This window comes from Amblyomma americanum, chromosome 11 (genome assembly GCF_052857255.1).
Source record: "Amblyomma americanum isolate KBUSLIRL-KWMA chromosome 11, ASM5285725v1, whole genome shotgun sequence".
NCBI lineage: Eukaryota > Metazoa > Arthropoda > Arachnida > Ixodida > Ixodidae > Amblyomma > Amblyomma americanum.
In genome coordinates this window covers 122,332,054-122,345,849 of record NC_135507.1, presented here as the reverse complement: position 1 = coordinate 122,345,849, position 13,796 = coordinate 122,332,054, and the positions used below count along the sequence as shown (strand labels likewise).

Here is a 13,796-nt window from a genome sequence, read left to right as displayed (position 1 = left end):
TTGGGCCAGTCGGTATTGATCGATCTTGAAAAAACGTAGCAGCACGGAAAACGGGGACGAAATAGACGCACATACGCAGCATTCGTCCTGTCGTATGTGTGCCGATTTCGTCCCCGTTTTTCCGTGCTGCTACGTTTTTTCTAGATAGTTTAGTATGTGTTTGTATGATTATGCCTAACCCAATGCATTTCTATGACAATTTTTTGATGCTACTCAGAGAAAAAAGTAATACAAAATTAGTGTAAACAGAACAATAAAAAATTTGCTTGCGATGAGGTTGGTGGTAAAGTTTACGAAGAGCTTGGCGCCATCCAACGGATAAAGTGGCAAGCTTCAAGCTCCGTCACTTGCGTCTCGGCGCGTGTCGTCCTATGCACGCGTGGCGCGGCGGTTTATTGAAGCGCTTCGCACCATTCGCACTACTAACCGGCATCCGCAGGGAGAGGCCGCTAAAGCCGCGGAGCGCCAGCACGCACAACGGAGCGCCTTACAGCTCCATCTGCAATGCAGATCGACATCATATCCACCTTGCTGGATCAACTTCTGTCGCCCGTGGGGATCGAGACATATCCTTTCAAGGTAAGGGAAGTCCGCGAGCTGATCATCGTAATTCGCCCATTAGCGAAACCTCCGTCAGTTGTCATATCAGACCACTGAATTCCGCGCCGTACCAGACCGCAGCCCCTAGCTACTGTTTTCCCGGTCACAGCGACCGGAGGGAAAAAGTCACAAACGTGCTCTGAATGGATACATTGTGGTTCAAGGCCACGTTGTGTTTTGACGAGGCAAGATAGCAGCCGTCTATCTGTCTCGGCGCAAGATAACGCTTGGGCCAATAGATAGGCGCCGGCTTGTATAGCACGCACTCATTCACTGAGGAAACTCAATTGCAGATTTCGTGGTACAATGAGCGAGTGCCGGAGGCGTTCAGGTTTCCCCATCACCCGGACACGCTGTGTTTCGTGGCCATCAGCACTCCGTCGACATTCGAGAGGGCCTTCTTGCCGTTCATCCTGGACAACCGGAACTCGTCGGTGAAGGACCCCTACGATCAGTGCATGGGCGCATGCTTCGCCCGCGTCAAGCAGGTGAGCGCGACGCTCGATCGTCTGCACTCTCTGCGTCGAGTGTTCTGCGAGGCTGGACTGCGCATACTTGACGGAGTCTGGCGAAGGGGCTCTTCGGTTGTGCACACCCGCTGCGTAAGCGCTTATTCGTCTGTGCCTGGGAATAGATAGCTTGGTTCCCGTAACGGGCGTAACTAATTTCGATATTGTGATTTGTTTCAGAATAAGTTAAACCCCATTTCCGGGTATTTCATGGTATGTTTCCCAGCTTTTGTGCCCAGCAGTGGCTTGAGCATAATAACAAATGCTCAGGTGCGCGTTGCACAAAAGCGGTGAATTAAAATACACCATGAAAGGCTTGGAGGCATAAAGGGTGCCATTAATCAGAGGAGCGTCTTTCAGTGTCCAGTGGGGAAGTAACCATGCAGTTTCAAACTGTTTTTATTACACAGCTTTCTGTTGGCAATCTCCAGTTTCTGCCGATGTGTCATCTGGCTGCTGATAACGTATGTTAACAGTCCACAGCTGATTTCGTCCAAGCTCAGAAAAATCTCCTGTCTATTAGATGAAGTAGGTTGAATGAATCCAGTTTGCACTAGTTTCATCATTAACATGGCGGTTGTTTTAAACAGTAATTGTTTGTGCATTTGCAGACAATTAGATATCTGCTTGCATCAACAGCAGAACCTAGCACCTCAGGCAAGGAATGCTGGGCTTCTAATTCAAATTCTTATATTTTAGAATCTACCAAATATACGCTAAGGGTTTAGAATGCTTTCACAAAAACAGCTGCATTATTGTTCATAAGCTATTTTTTATACTGCATATTGATTAAAATGCCATTCTCTTCGCAAGGAAAAAGTGTTTTTTTTTTTACAGTGGATATGCTGGAAGGAATCTGCTGCTGTTTTTTTTCTTTTCTTTTTCACTAGGGTTCGAAATATAACATGTCTTTATGTGGTTCACAACATTTTTACATGTGAAATTCTGCAGTGTCACACTGTGAAGGCCATCAGCAGGTGGAATATTGCACTGAGGTGAAATCATTATGAAGGGGGAGATGCGTGCATGTGCCAACGTGGGGTGCCTCTGGCTGTTCTAAGAGCTGTACGAGGCATGCCCTCTCTCAAGAGTGCGTACAAGGTGGCCTCAAGTTTTAAGGAGAGTGACATCTTCATGGTTATCTCTAAGTTTAAGAACCAGACTGCACTCTGAAACAGCTCTCCAATGTACCTAGGTGGCATACTGCTTTCTAAAGCAGATGGCACACAAGCATGATGGGTTCCATTGTTTGGAACGGCCGCATGCACACAAATCACATATTCCCCTTAATGTTGTTCCTGTCTATACATAGCTGTGGCGTACTGTGTTATTTTGAGGGTTCTAGGAGAAAAGTGTGACACTCCAAGCAGACTCTCACAAGAGAACCGACATTTCAGTTCCGGAATTTCAACCAAGAGCGCAGTGCAATTGAGCAACATTCTGTGGAGTTTGGCCATCAAATCGATTCTGAGCATGCCAGGGTTGTTGATGCTGAGCCCCAATCCATCTGAGGAATAGCTTATAGCATCCTGGCACATACAAAACACACCATCAGTATATGTGCATGGTTTTGCCACGTTGCAAAATCCATCCCACGCCATCCCGCGATGACCCATGTTAGCAGCCAGCTCGTGTGACTTGCTTGGCTGTGTCCTCGAGATGCCTCATTATTTACACATTGGCCCTTGTGACCTGCTGTACTGATGTGGTGGCCACCCGCTCTTCAATGATTACTGCATCCGTTATCACACCTTTGCCTATTGATGCCCTGAGGCAATAAATCTCGTTTAAAAAAAAAGAGTGCGTCTCATGCTTCCACCCAGTCCAGCCTGAAGAAGGTGCTGATTGGGCACCAAAATGTCGGTTCTCTCACGAGACTTTGGTCGGGGTGTCAGTCTTTTCTCTTAATTCGCCTTGAGGGATGTGTGGCAACTGAAACATCTTTGGTTAATAGTTCCCGAGCTTTGGCCAGATTTCGCACACGTTCATGTTCTGTTCTCTTATCCTTGTCAGATCTCGGCTGAAGTGCGCCCTTTCAGCATTAATCCAAATACATAGGTATCTGTCTCGGTAACCCCATGAATGTATGCTCAAAATCTGGCAGCTACAGGTCCAGCAGTACTTCCCTCTGCTAGGGCCCTCTGTATGCATATGTTTAAAGGCATGCAGGACAGAATGCATACGATTTAACTCAAAATTACCAGAAATCTCATGGGAAACTGCGCGAGACTTGAGAGCTGTTTGGCCGCTTGGAAGAGAAATCCGATTTAGACAAATTGACTAACTTGGAAGACTTCTCGAAGTGCCCCCATCGTTTCACACTTGTTGAAAAGCTGACTACGTGGGAGCACAGTGAGTGCTTCCCGACTTCTGATGGCACTTAAACTTAAGGAGTGATGGTTTTTTTTGTTTTTTTTACAAATTACGTAAAAGGCAAATTTGGATTATGATTCATTTACATGGGGTCTGATAAAATTGTGCTTCTCGAGTACCGGAGATCAGTGCTGCCATGAAGTCATCTCTATTAATGATTTTATTAGGCAAAAATTGAAGTCGATCTTTGTTTTGTTGCATTCACGAATCTTTGCTATGAACATGGTTGTGTATTCCATTATGGCTGTAAATGTATTCATGAGGAAGAGACAAACCTCAATCCAGCTTCTCGCGTGCTTTGTTTTTTGAGGAGGATGTAAATAGATAAAATGTTGGAGCAGAACAAACAGGATTAGATAGTTTCATTGCGTTCTGTAATGTCAAATGACCGTTTTGAACAAAACTGTCATTATATTTGCTCAGAAGTAATGAGGGATCGAGTGACACCAAAAGCTGAAAAACGAAAAAGATGGGAGAAATGCGATGCCCTTCTGCTTTGCGTACCAAGGGCACGCTGCATTAGTATGTACTGAGCTGGAAGCGGCACTGCTTTCATAGTAGTCTTATCAAACTGTAAGTTTGAACACGTTCATGAATTTGTGCTCTTTGTTTTCTCCGTTCCTTCATGAGTGCATGGCTGTTTTTGAAGTGTGGCTGTGTCAAGTGAGAAGAAAAAAATTGAGACATGAGGCGGCAGTAGTGTTCTGTTGAGACTTTTCAAAATAAAACATGTGCAAGGTGAAATGAAACGGCCCAAGTGATGCTGTGCCATAAAATGCTTGCATTCTTTTGTTGTGCACCTCTCGTTAGAGCGAGCTAGTTGCTTTTTGTTTTGATTGTTAATGGAAGACTGGGCTGGTGCCGTTCTGCTCGTCTTGTTCAGGCAGACCGAATGGCAATGGTTGCAGGCCATTTCAGTCTGTTGTGGCATGGCTGAAAGTCTTCTTGCTCACTTCTTCCATTTAATGTAATTTTATTCGTTCAGTGTAGCCCTAAAGGCCCCCAGACAAAAGTGTAACACAGTGGGGAGCAATGGGCACACAAGAATACGAAACAAAATTTGCAAGGAAAAAGCTGCAGTACATAAATATTGAAATACATAATACTGGAAGTGTGGAACACCAACCAGTGTTACACTCATAAATGAAAAAATAAAAATTAAGGTGCCTTTGAGGAATATGAGAAATGCCGTTACAAAATTAAATAGCTATACAGCTGAATGAAACAAGTGGTAGTGCAGCCAGTGAGCAATGCTAGACAGACGTTTGTGTTAGAATGCCCTGAAACTCGTTAAGGTTCATTTCTGTAGTGCGATGATGTGCGGTAGTAGTTTATTCCAGTCGGTTGTAGTGCAAGGTATGAATAATTTTGAGAAAGCAGAAGTGTGGCATGAGATGCATTTAACTTGGAACTGGTGATCAGAGCGTGGAAACAATGTGCAGCATTGTGTGCAAACACTTGAGCTTTCCACCAAGCTGCAACCCGACACTGGCAACCCCTTTATTATTTTTGGTGCAGCTTGTTGCATTTGGTAAATGTGGTAAAAAAGCTACTTGTATGAAATGCAGGTCCAGTCCCTCGAGAAAGTTGATAATTTGAGGAGAGGAAATGATGCAGTAACTGTCTCATGTATCTTGGTGGACACCCGACTCAGCAACAAAATTCCAATAAGGGGGGGCGTCAGGCAGGGAGACAGGATCTGGCCAATGCTACTCACCTCCTGTTTGCAGGGGGTATTCCGACACACGTCTGAATTGGGAACAGTTGGGGATAAGAGAGAATGCCTTTGTAATCTGCGATTCGCTGATGGCATTGCCTTGCTGAGTCACTCAGAAGGTGAACTGCAGATCGTGATCAACGAGTTAGACAGGCAGAGCAGAACGCTGGGTCTAAGAATTAACATGCAGACAACCAAGGTAATGTTCAACAGTCTAGCAAGGGAACAGCAGTTCACAATTGGCAGTGAGGGGCTGGGAGTGGTAAAGGAATACGTCTCTGGCAGGTAGTGACAGCTTATCTGGATCATGAGAGGGAGATAACTAGAAGGATAAGAATGGGGTGGAATGCATGTGGCAGGTTCTCTCAGATCATGAAGAGCAGTTTACTTATATCCCTCCAGAGGAAAGTGTACAACAGCTTTATCTTACCGGTACTGAAACATGGAGCCTAACAGAAAAGGTTTCAGCTGAAGTTGAGGACAACGCAGCCAGCTATGGAAAGGAAAATGATAGGTGTAACGTTAAGAGACCGGAAGCAGCCAGAGTGGGTGAGGGAACAAACATGGGTTAATGGCATCCTAGTTGAAATCAAGGGGAAGAAATGGGCTTGGGCAGGGCATGCACTGCGAAGGCAAGGTAACCGCTGGTCCTTAAGGGTAACGGAGTGGATTACACGTCCCAGCTCCTGGCTTTTTTTTTTTTTTTACCTCAACGCTGAAGGTAGGAGGAGTTAACCAACGTGTGGATTGCCTTTCAACCACTTCCGTGGCAGCTTGCCACTCTGCCATCGGCGGAGTAATATGTAAATTAAAGAGTCGACGCGTATTTTTATTTCCGTGGGCCTAATTTGCAGCTATGTTGTCTGCAACTGAAATTATTTGTTCACAGAAACATGAAAAGCAAAATAAAAGCGGAAGTGAAGTTGCCACGGGACTGGCTGACTCCTCCTACTTTCACCGTTGAGTTGAAAAAAAGGCGGCTGCCGGGACTTTTAATCCAATTTAAATTAGGGAAATTGGCCACACAGGACAATATTTCGAAGTTTCTAAGAATGCTCGGAACGTGTAGGTCGAGTTCCTGTAGTAAAAGGCTAGTTAAGATTCCTCTTTAGTGTACCTTTAAGGAGGGACATGGCTGCCAGAAAAAAAAAAAAAAATTAATGTTAGTTTGTGAACATATTACAAATAAATTTTATGGCTGCTCTCACAAAACGTCAATGTTATATCTCCAGAAAATTGTTTTCTAACATATATTTTCTCTCAATCTTGTGAAAAGGCTGCGGAGTTGAGAAATGTGGAACAAGGCTGGTTCAGCATTCCTACTGGCACGCTACAGGTCAAGACATTCTTAGATTTTTCTTTTTTTGCAAAGCACAAATTCTGGTTTTGAATTTTTGCGACGCTGTGGCCGTTCACATATCTAGAGTGATAAGAAAATTTCGTACAAAAAAATGTAAAATTCACTGATGTACAAATCAAAGAATGTCTTGATCTGCAGTATGGTCCAAGGAGTGTAAGAAAACAAACGGGGGCCAAATAGGATTGTTAGATAAAACAGTCCTGAAGAAATCTGTTCCACAATGTGAGTTATCTATGCAGAAACCAGTACTGAGAAAAGCGGCCTATTGTTCATGCTGCCACGGTTCGTGAAACAATTTTTTTTAGAGTAGTTCTTGGTCGATTTCAGCAATGAAGCTTGGGGAGAGCATAAAAATGAGGTATACAAGTGGATAGAATCCTAAAAAAAAATAAATTTTGGTCATTTTTTGGGAGTTCAAAGGTGCCTCCCTCAGTGGTGCATATTCGTGAATCTGAGGGCCAATTGAGTGCTGTATTTGAAACGACTGGCTCCCTCGCCCTGTGTTACACAATAGCCTTGAAGGTGAAGTAAATTAAATAGATCATACAATGTCGCTTAAGGCAGGCCATCTTGTTTAGCCTTACAACTTGGGTTTCGGGTAGCGGCCTGATGAGATATCGTGGTCATTCTTGTCCTCAATTGCAGGCCTTTCCAGGTGAAGCATTGGAAGTGATCCAGGACTTTGAGCTGCACTCGAACCGGCGACCCAAGGTCATTATGCAGACGGCTGGCCACGTAGCTGGTGCAGTCCACTACTACAGTAGCCAGGGCTTGCAGTTTGATGAAGAGCCACCTAAAAAGGTTCGCTGCACAAATGTTTGATTTTGCATGCTAAGCTGACAAGTACACTGATCAGTAAATTCAAAATATCTGAGGCAAGGGGCTGCTGATTAGGGAGCCTGGGCAATCAATGGGTGGAGCTTAAAGCTCTTTGCGAAAGCAGAATTGCATGCAGCGGTCCGGTGGCGAGAATTTCTGCCTGAAATTGTGTGTTAATGATACTTGAAGTATTGCCGTCTGAGTGAGAAAACACCACGATTCGAGTCAAATTCGTTCAGCACAATGATAGAACAAGCAAGAGCCCCTAGTCTAGCTGTTCACCAAGAAAGATGCATCTCAACACGAGTGCAGTAAAAGTGCTGCACTTATCGTTAATGAAGCGGACGGTGCAGAGCCTGTCAACTCTTTTCGTCTGTGTTTTTTGCGTCTTGCGAAGCACACTTCTGGAATTTTTTTGTCGTTTAAAAAGTTGTGGCAACTGAGGTCGGCGATTTTCTGCGTGTGAACAGCGCATTCCACGGCGTAACAACTTATCAGCATCGAAAAGAGGACTCCAACTAGTTTTTGCTAACAGGAACTAATCTACAGCACCAAGCAGCCGAATTTTTTGCCATTGTGTTGCCAGTTTGCCAGTTGCGTAAACCAGGAGAGATCATCGAGATTTCATAACCGGTTTTTCTGTCTTTGGTAGCAGCAAAATTTAGGTGCAGCTGTTTATTGTTGTACTCGGCCACGTGGCATAGGGATGTGTGTGTGGCATAGTTCTCACCAACATCTAGATGGCTTTGTGCATAGTTTGTTTGTGCCTTTGTTTAAAGAAAGGAAGTTTGTGTTTTTCGCAGTGTTTAACAGCGCTGTGTTCTGCTTTGCATTTCCAGACAATTATTTTTATCTTGTCAATGTCTTTCTGGGAAGCTTTTTTTCTTGGCAATGCCTCCTTTGCCTTTCTTTTGGGGGCAAATTTTTGAGACGTGAGAGTGAATATGTAAGTGTTCAAAATGGCTTATGGGTTAGTTGAATACGCTGCATCTCAAGTAGCCTCGAGAACTGTATTCTAGTTCCTTTCATGCTTATATGAATGCTGAATAGCCATTGCTCAGCTTTGGGCCAGGGGCCCACAAACTCGTGGGGGAGAGCAGCTGGCTTATGGCGAAAGACGGCAAATCTGCTGGCGCTATATGCCTCAAATAAAGCTGGTGATTTAGGCATTCTGCGTGAAGTCCACAGTTCTGGCTGTCAGAGCGCAGCTCTTAAGTGCCCGTTCATGGGTTGAGCCATGCTGCCGTTACCGGTGTGACCGAGTGAACAAGAGTACCGCCGCTTGCTCGTGCATGGCATCAGAGTTGTACATGCTGCCCCCTCACAGTCGTGCTATGCTCTGCTCCATTGGTGGACGATGCTGTGAAATGCGCTTCACGCGATAGACAGACTCACAGCGTTGTCTTCCTGTCTGGTTGTGTACACCATGCCATACACATTAGTCTCAGCCGACTCTTTCTCAAGAACGAGCGACACAACCGGCGGAAATGCTTCGTCTGCCACTGCTAATAAACAAGCTGCCCTAGCAGAGGCTCAGCACAGCCAATTCCAGAATGCGGAGGTGCACGCCACAGAGGGGACCCAGGAGTTCCAAGTAGAGCCTAGGCGGTGCCTTCGGGTGGACCCTGCGGTTAGTGCCACCGAAGCAGACCGAGCTGCGCTCAAATATTGCATTAGAGAATATCGTAATTGACCTTTGGATTTTTTTCTTCTCTTTCTCAGTTGTCTCAGTTGGGTAGAGAGTTGGTACACAGTTCTAAGGAAAAAATCCAGCGGAAGAACGCAGACACAGGAAGACACTGGACTTGCAACTGATTTTATTCGCAGGAAACAAAGATAAATACCCTTCATCAAAGTACTGCCACATGCGCACACCATACATCACATGTATGGAAAAAAAAAAATGAAAACAAAAATGCCCATCACTGCATGCTTAGTTATTTACAGTTTCTCTAATGTGTTTAAGAAACGATACTTTTGGATACAGTATCACAGACGTGTCACTAACACAGTTATCTTCATTTTTGATGGTGTGATATGCCTCCAAAATTCTGCGTCGGCTTTTTGTTTTGCCCCTACCCAGAATGGTGGTGTTGTTAAGCAAAGGATGGCAATGATGCCCCTGGCAGTGTTTAGGCAAATTGTTCCCGCCTTCAGAAGGCACGGACCTTTCATATTCTCATAGCCAAACGGTCACGCGCCGTCCTGTTTGACCCACATATATTTTTCCACAAGATAAAGGAAAACAATAAACAACTTGCGTTGCACAGGGAACATACTTAAACTCGCAACTTACAGTGCGTTGCGAATTTTTGATCTCACCAATGCGCCTGCACAAACTAGATAGCTTACGTGGGGCTGAAAATACAGCTTCGACACCTTGACGATTGGCGACTTTCTTGATGCTGTGCGAAAGCGAATGCACGTAAGCCATGACTTCACATTTTTCTCTTCTCTTTTTATCTGCCGGCTCCGTCTGCTTCGCCTTAACTGTCTTCAGGAGCTTTTCGGAAATCTCATTCATTATGTGCGTAGGGAACACCGCTGGAGCAAGAGCACGGAAATCCGGAGAAAAATGGAAGGATATGTAGTCAAGGGTTCGACAGAATCCTGTGTGGCGAGGGGGAAGCATAGTGGTTGAATAAAGCGTACACCGTCCAAAAAATGGTTTTAAAATATGACGCTTCGGGACCCCTACGGGTCCCTTGTTCACAACTAAGATGGACGGAATGGGCTGCTTCTTATATGCACACTTGACAGCGCAGTGAATGGGCGTAGTTATCCGGGAGATTACCCTTCGTCGCATTAATAAAGTTATCCGTAGTCTGTGTATAAAAAAAATTCTAAAAGCAGTCATGACGATAAAAGTTTCATTGTATCTAAGATTGTGGCGTTTTCCCAGTCAATGGTGTGCTTCATTTCTTGAACATGCTCTGTCAGTGGGTTCGATGACGTGCAGCATTTGCTGACGTCGTTCTTGTGTTCTCTTCATCTTCTCTTAAAATCACCTGTCTCGCCAATGTATGATGCATCGCAGTTTTTGCAGGGGATTTTGTACACAACTCCGGGGTAACGTGGGCGCTCCAGACAATCTTTAACATGACAGAGCTGTTGTTTCAGCTTGCTGGACGGCACGTGCACAAAGCGCACGTCATATTTTGCAAATATTCGTGCCAGAGCCTCACTTGTCCCCAGGGCGTAAGGAACGCTCGCGCGCTTCTGTTGTCCGATGAGTCAGGGCTCTGCAGGTTGCAGAGAGAGGCGTTGTTCGTTTTGCAGCAGTTGTCGGGGACAACCACTCTTCTCGAGGTCGACGCGGAATGTTTTCTGCTCCAAACAGCGCAGACCGGGACTGGAGCAAAGACGAGCTGCACGGTTATAAAGAGCAGACGTGACGGAACGTTTGTGGCCAATGGGTTAGGCAGATTGAAAATCCAAGTACTTTCCGGTGTGTGTGGGTTTCCTGAAAACTGTAGTGGCAAGACCATCGGGAGTCCGGAGAACAAGGACATCAAGGAAAGCAATCCTTTCGGAGACTTCTTCTTCCATTGTGAATTGAACTGTTGGTTGAAAAGAATTTAGATGGTCCAGAAACGGTTTGGCGTCCATGCGATGAATTACACAGCAACAATCGTCCACATACTGCAAGAATAGCTTCGGACAAGTATGGAACGATTGGAGGGCCGAGCTTTCAATAGATTCTAGCGCGAGGTTGGCACAGGTTATGGATACCGATGCACCCATAGCCGTGCTAAAGACTTGCCTGTAGTAGTCGTTGAAAATGAAATATGTGTTCTGCAGACAGATTTCAGGAGGCGGCATAAATCAGCTGTTTCATAAGGCGTTCGGGATGGCAGTGGTGCGTCTTCTTCCAGTACCCTCTCGCAGCACTCAACAGCAAATTCAACAGGAACGCATGTGAACATGGATTTTACATCGAAGGAGACCATGATGTCATCCTTGTCAACTGCCACACTTACTAAGCTGTTACTAAGCTGAAGGATGTGGCGGTTGACGAGGATGACATCATCATGGTCTCCTTCGATATGAAAACGGACGGATGGACGGATGGACGCGAGCATGAGCCATTAAAGGCTTTCGCCTTAAAATGATGTCCAGGAAAGTTCTGCTTACCTTCAGAAACACACTCCCGGCTCATGCACGCACGCGTCTAGACGTCAGGGCTCTTTGTTTGCCTGACATCGGTTGTGGTTGCCCCGCTTCCCTCAGCTTATTTTCTTCCCTCGCCCAAACCGGTTTTCAGAAGTAGGTGCCTTGCCTCCACACTGCTACCTCATTTCTCCCCTTTTTGGTCTAACACCTACGTAGGCCAACTGGCATTGAACATTATGATCATTACTCTGAGCAGCCATGAAGGGCCACCATATTAACACAACTGTGTTAGGGCTCCCACCCTGCAGAAAATCCACCATCCTCGGTGTCTGCGACAGCGTTGGGAGCGAAAAAAAATAAAATCCAGATTGTGCCATTTGCTCAGTGGATTGTGAGCAAACGACCCACCATGGCGGGGTGATCGCTCGTTAGAGCTCGCTCTGGAAGAGCAACCTGAGTCACACAAGCCCCACCAATGGCAGCACCTGCCATCCCCTGCCATCGCTGAACCGCTGCACCAGGAGTGAGGACTGTCAGGACTCTATGAATGTAAAGTCGAGAATGACGAATTCTGCATATATGGATGTTAATCCATTAAAGCCATACCCTTAAGGTGGAGCTTAAATGTGCCCTCTAACTTTTCTCTTCAGATTTTAGGAGCAAGTTCATGTACGTGATGTGCAAAAAATAATTTTGTTTTTTCAAATAAAAACAAATCATTAAGGCATGCTTGTTGCAGCTTGTGTTCCTCAGTGCATCCTTTTGGTTTCACCATTGTAGAAAGCACTTCTCTTCCACATCAGATTTCATGCCTACCGGATGCTTTTGCCATATTCAAGTGCAAACGACTTGGATTTAAAGCTAGCCATGTAGCTATTAAGGTGCTTGCCCATCGGGCTAACATTCCTATGCTCAGTGGCAGTTAATGAAAAAAAAAGCAAAGAGCACATGAGAGCAACAACATGTGGCCTCATGTGCCATCCGTGGGCGATGCCTGGAAGCTCCTGTGTATGTGCATTTTGAAGGCTGTTGTCATGTGGGTTGTGGAAACATTGGTTGTGGCCCTTACAGGCATCTTGCATGTTTTTTTTCCTTTGGGAAAGCAGGGTGCAGCCCTTACATGCATTTACATGGTATATGGCCATTGTGGCAGGACTTAGGTGACAGAGAAGGAATGCCTGCTCTGGAGGGATCTCAGTGTTATTGCATTTTACTCTTTGATTACGTTAAATGTTAGGTGATGGTGAAAGAAACAAGTGTCGGTATCTGCGAATTGATACGCAAAAAGCATCCCAGGCTGCTGCAGTATCCACACATGTGCCTGGCTTTAATTTTCACGCAGCAAAAACGAGTGTGGTGTGTTGTCATCAGGTTTCCCTGGGCTGATAACCAGGCTGTTATGACAGACAAGAAATGTGTTCATGTCCTTTCTCATGTGAATGGTTATCCAGCTTAAAACATTTGATACACCAGGAAATATTAAGCCTACAGGTGCAGTGTGCACTACAGGGATGATGTAGATCCAATATGAGCGTTTGTGAAGAGGCAGTTTCATTGAAGTCTTTTTTACACTCTGGAAGATGTCTAATGAGCCCAGCTTGAAGCAGGAGCCTCGCGGCTGCTACCAGGAGCCGCGTGTCTCTCTGCCACCAGTGAGGCTTGGAAAGTGAGCTGAAACGGAGGGCTGCACCTGAGAACTTAAGAGTCTTGGTGTTTTAAACACTCTTTGCAGATCTGTGCAGCCTTCGTAAGTGTCGGATGTGCAGTTAGGTCCGTCTGTATGGGTAGGCACTGCTCTGGTCCTGTCCTCATCCTGTCTCAACGCGCAGATAGAAAACTTTGAGACCCATTTAACGGGAGACATGGGTCTTGAAATGGTGCAAGAAATGCGGAAATTTCTATTATTCTAAAATGGCATATTCGTATTCAATATACGCTAAAGTACCTGCCTACCTGGTTTCAAAATCTGATTCAACCTCCAACTAGTACTAAAAATTTGATATATTTGACTCCTCCAGAGTGCCAGAATGGCGAGTTCAGAGCAAAAGGCAGCATTCTTGCCTTTTGCTTCCCACAAACGAATCACTGATGGCCGCCATCTTGCTCTTATTCGAAAACTGGCGCCCTTCCCTGCATATTGGTATTACAGTACAACCCTTTTGTTATGTTTTTAAGAGTTGCAGGAAAAACTGTATTTTCTGGGAAAACCGATGATCCAAACCGCCTAATTTTTAAAAAAGGAACTGTTGAATGAGGTGCAAGGACTTTTATTGACAATTCACTTCATAAAACTGTCACTTAGCTT

The 13,796-nt window shown here is 45.2% G+C and overlaps 1 protein-coding gene across 3 annotated transcripts in view; it reads left to right on the top strand.

Annotated features, from left to right (window-relative positions):
• Positions 1–336: 336 nt before the first annotated feature.
• Positions 337–13,796, top strand: part of LOC144110536 (cyanocobalamin reductase / alkylcobalamin dealkylase-like) — a 34,513-nt gene continuing 21,053 nt past the window's right edge. For all 3 annotated transcript variants that reach the window (XR_013309859.1, XR_013309860.1, XM_077643536.1), the window contains exons 1-3: positions 337–579; positions 894–1,088; positions 7,205–7,360. Coding sequence is in view for 1 of the 3 variants with exons in the window: in XM_077643536.1 (XP_077499662.1) it covers positions 505–579; positions 894–1,088; positions 7,205–7,360 (426 nt within the window). In the remaining 2 variants the exon portion in view is untranslated. The remainder of the gene's footprint in view (positions 580–893; positions 1,089–7,204; positions 7,361–13,796) is intronic.